This window comes from Olea europaea, chromosome 18 (genome assembly GCF_002742605.1).
Source record: "Olea europaea var. sylvestris chromosome 18, O_europaea_v1, whole genome shotgun sequence".
NCBI classification, from domain to species: Eukaryota; Viridiplantae; Streptophyta; class Magnoliopsida; order Lamiales; family Oleaceae; genus Olea; species Olea europaea.
In genome coordinates, this window is record NC_036254.1 from 5540288 (window position 1) to 5544565 (window position 4278).

At 36.1% G+C, this 4278-nt stretch overlaps 1 protein-coding gene across 1 annotated transcript in view; it reads left to right on the plus strand.

Annotated features, from left to right (window-relative positions):
* LOC111366644 (serine/threonine protein phosphatase 2A 55 kDa regulatory subunit B beta isoform-like) overlaps positions 1 to 3746 on the plus strand; it is a 15800-nt gene extending 12054 nt beyond the window's left edge. The window contains exons 5-13 of the mRNA XM_022987356.1: positions 55 to 146; positions 974 to 1092; positions 1420 to 1543; positions 1748 to 1871; positions 2350 to 2418; positions 2512 to 2603; positions 2692 to 2769; positions 2873 to 2946; positions 3112 to 3746. Coding sequence (XP_022843124.1) covers positions 55 to 146; positions 974 to 1092; positions 1420 to 1543; positions 1748 to 1871; positions 2350 to 2418; positions 2512 to 2603; positions 2692 to 2769; positions 2873 to 2946; positions 3112 to 3248 — 909 coding nt within the window. The 3' untranslated portion in view covers positions 3249 to 3746. The remainder of the gene's footprint in view (positions 1 to 54; positions 147 to 973; positions 1093 to 1419; positions 1544 to 1747; positions 1872 to 2349; positions 2419 to 2511; positions 2604 to 2691; positions 2770 to 2872; positions 2947 to 3111) is intronic.
* The last annotated feature ends 532 nt before the right edge of the window (positions 3747 to 4278 follow it).

Consider the following 4278-nt stretch of genomic DNA (forward strand, 5'->3'; position numbering starts at 1 on the left):
CATTTGACTATTTACTCAAATTTCTTTCTAACACTTTGGTTATGCAATCTGTAGGTTACAAGCAATGAGACCAGCATTGTTGCACGATGTAGGAGAACATATGCCCATGCGCATGACTACCATATCAATTCTATTTCAACTAACAGGCATGGATATCCATATTTTATGTAAATTATAATGACAACCAATTTTTTAATGTATTTTGAGTTTTTTGTTGCACATTTCTCTTACTGTGAGTATTGGGTGCCACACTATCTCCCTGACGCACCATTGCCAATTCAATTCCTTCTGACCTTTTGGCCTCAAGCTGGAGGATGAGAAGCAAGGATAATTGTTCAATTTTTGTGAAAATTTATATAAACTGAAAGCTTATTTCTTGGATCAATGATGGATGGATTGGTTCATTCGTATGAAACCTGGAGAGTGTAGTGAGGGAAGAAAATAAAAATTTATTTTTCCCTAGTATTTTTCACGTGCGGATGAGAAGACAATGATACAGCATAAATTCATTGATTTCATCGTCATGCAGAGTATTCTTTGCTTTCTTTCGTGTCATTTTGAGAAAGTCAAAAGTTGATTATGCTGGGGAATATGAATCACTGGCTTTAGCTGTTTCTTGGCGAATCCTTTTGAAAAATATATAAATAAATGCTTTTTTTTTTATAACCCACTTGATTTATCTCTGCAAACATTTTGAATAGTATTCCAAATAATATTTTTCTAATTAAACATTAGTGACTAGAGGCCTTTGTTAGTCTATTTATTCTACTCAATGAAGCCTTAACCGCTGTAGGTGCATACATTTGTATCGTGAGTATTTTTAATCCCTTACACAAATAATGTGATGTATGCTATTGACACATTATAAATAATATTTTTATAAGCTCTTCGTGGGAACTGTAATTTGTTCTTTCATTTGGTAATGTGGTTTGTTGAAATCCACCAATTAATATCTATCTTCAATTCTTTTTAGTGATGGTGAAACATTTATATCTGCTGATGATCTGCGAATAAATCTTTGGAACTTGGAAGTAAGCAATCAAAGTTTCAACATCATTGATGTGAAGCCAGCAAATATGGAAGATTTAACTGGTAAGTTCCTTTATTGTGCAACTTCCATGAATAGGAATAAGATTTTCTAAATTCCTTTTCTTTAATGGTGGATTATAATGTTTCTTCTCGAGTGACAAGTGCACTAGGAAATGGCTACATGATTACGTCACCACTTCTGACTGTCATAGCTGTTTGCTGTTGTTCTTCATGTGATCTATCATCACTGGTGAAACAACAAAGTCATATTATATACATGAAATTCATTATTTTAGTAAATTTGAAGAGCATTGCAAATAGTTTGGCTGATTATCATGTTGCAGAACCCCAATTGACTTTCTTTTGATGACGACTTGTTTCTTGCTTTAGAGGTGATAACATCAGCAGAGTTTCATCCTACTCACTGTAACATGTTAGCATATAGTAGTTCAAAAGGATCAGTTCGTCTCGTTGATTTGCGCCAATCAGCCTTATGTGATTCACATTCTAAACTGTAAGTGCGTGAGTTAGAATTTTTATTTTCTTTTCTTGATGAAATCACTTCTGTCAAACTTGTTTTGTCTGCTTCACATCTAAACACTCAAATAACTTTCCCTAGTAGAAGGTTGGCCAGTTATGAACATTCCATGTTGTTTCTTGTTTTTGGTTCAATTACTTTTTTTTATGGATGAGACATTGATATTTTTTTTATATACAGCTTTGAGGAACAGGAGGCACCTGGTTCAAGGTCATTTTTCACTGAAATAATAGCTTCAATTTCTGATATTAAGTTTGCAAGGGATGGAAGATATATACTGAGTCGTGATTACATGACCCTCAAGGTTCTACCTTCTGTTGTTATTTCCTACCTCTGAGCTTTAAATTCTTTTAATGCTGCAATTGGTAACAATGCTTATACTTAATTGTTGAAATACATTTTGCTCTGTAGCAGCAGCATTGAGATGTTAAAATTAAGTATATTGTTCTAGACTACTAATACAAAAAACAGAAAATTTGTCAAAAAAAGTGAAACCGAGTGATGGAAGTTAGTTGCCGGTTGGTGAAGCACTAAGTTTCAGTTAGAAGTTGCAAACAAAGGGAGAGCTTGAAGTTTGGCATTTGAGATGGAAAAGATCCTAGCATCTCACCTATTAGAAAGTATTTTGCTAATTGACCTCACAATGGTTTCTATCTTCAAAACCTGGGCTGAAGATGAATATTTAGTGCAGTCCTGTGGAGCTATTATATAATAATTTGGATTTCAATTTTATATATGGTGACGAGTTTGGTCTGTTACTAATCCATCTTATTTGGTGTCAGTTGTGGGATATTAATATGGATTCTGGACCTGTGTCGACCTTCCAGGTTCATGAATATTTAAGACCAAAGGTGAGTTTCCTTGTTCCAAGAAAGCTCTTAAAATGGTCTTTCTGTTAATGTTGTTGTATTGATCTGATTAGATTGTAATTTGATAATGTCCAGCTGTGTGATTTGTATGAAAATGATTCCATTTTTGATAAATTTGAATGTTGCCTGAGTGGTGATGGTCTTCGAGTAGCGACTGGTTCTTACAGGTATACTAAAGATCTCCTAGAGTTTTAGCACCATTACTGATATTTCTCTGGCTTTTTGAACTAAAGAGAAACTTATTTATGATTTCAGCAATCTTTTCCGCGTATTTGGATGTGCAGCAAGCAGTACTGAAGCAACTACTCTGGAAGCTAGCAAAAATCCAATGAGGTACTGCAACCCAATTAATTTAGACATGTTGGTCTAATGTTGATTTGTTTTTGTATTATTGTGTTTTGTGTGTGGAAAGCGAACATATTGATTGCCTTCGCAGAAGACAAGTCCAGACCCCTCCAAGGACAACTTCCAGATCCTTGAGCAGTAGTATTTCTCGTGTTGTGAAGCGAGGTATTATTTGTCTTGTTCCACATTTTTCGTTTTTGGTACACATTCTAGTACAAGTTTCTTTCGTGCATGCTTGGTAGGGAGGATTGGATAGTACTCTGTATCAAACATGCACTTCCAGTTTTTTTCTTTTTCTCTACTCCAAGAGTATTGGGACATCTCTTGCAGGTTCTGAAAGCCCAGGTGTTGATGCCAATGGGAATTCATTTGATTTCACTACCAAGCTACTCCACTTGGCATGGCACCCAACTGAAAACTCAGTTGCCTGTGCTGCTGCAAATAGCTTGTACATGTATTATGCATAAGAGGTCATTACTGGAGCTAGATCACAATTTTTGGTTGCCATTCAAGAATGCCTCTATCCTCAGCAAACCGAGGCTCAACTATTTCACAGTCAAGTGTCTCATAAATCTGTAGAAATTGCAGTCATGGTATTCACAACAGAGCTACCTGTTGATGCTTCCTTCCGTCCCTTCTTTGCTATCTCTGCTTCCCCTTAAATTTCTTTTATTTTTTACGTCTCCCCTTGAAAGGGGAGATGTGGTTCTGTTCTTACATGTTGGGTTGAAGTCAGGAAAGAATGTGATTGTAGCTCTCCTACAAACAAGAACTATAGGATGTCCTATTTTATCCTAGTTTTAAGGTAAATGTAGTTTTACTTGAAACCTTCCCGCAAAGGGGCTACTGCTAAACTTGCAGGGCGTTAAGTTTTATTCCGTTTTTCTTTGGTAGCGTAGTACTTATTCTCATTGTACAATACCTGCTTTTAATATAGGTTGCTGTTAATTGTTTATTTTCGTTAACCTAATTTATGCTTCGGCTTGTGTTGATGTCTAACATGAATGTACAACATAGATTTCAGACGCTGTTCATGGTATTTCAATATTCATCTCCAAGTGAGCTGAGTTGCGTCGTCCTGTTAACTTAATACATAATTTAATGTGCCGTTTAGATAACCGTTTCAACCCTTGCCAATGCAGTATGGATGGTTGAAGAAAAATCTGACAAGCTTTGTTTAGTAAGATTAAGAAACTGACGGGCACCATCAGAGGGTAGGATCAGACATTGGATCACCGTCTGAAAAAGAGAGTTGTTGACCAGGTGGAATTGGGGTTGGAGCAGGCCTAAGATCAAGCATCCTTGTCCCGAGTAAATAAGATATGTACTTGGACTCTCAAGGAAACAGATTTTCAAGTTGCTTCCAAAGCAAGAAAATAATTTACCCCAAATCTTTAAGAGCAAAATTGTTGTGAATGTCATCTCCTTTTATAGGGCTCTTTGGAGATACCGATTCGAAGTGACATGGACAAGGAGGATAATGGGGTGGCCATGAGC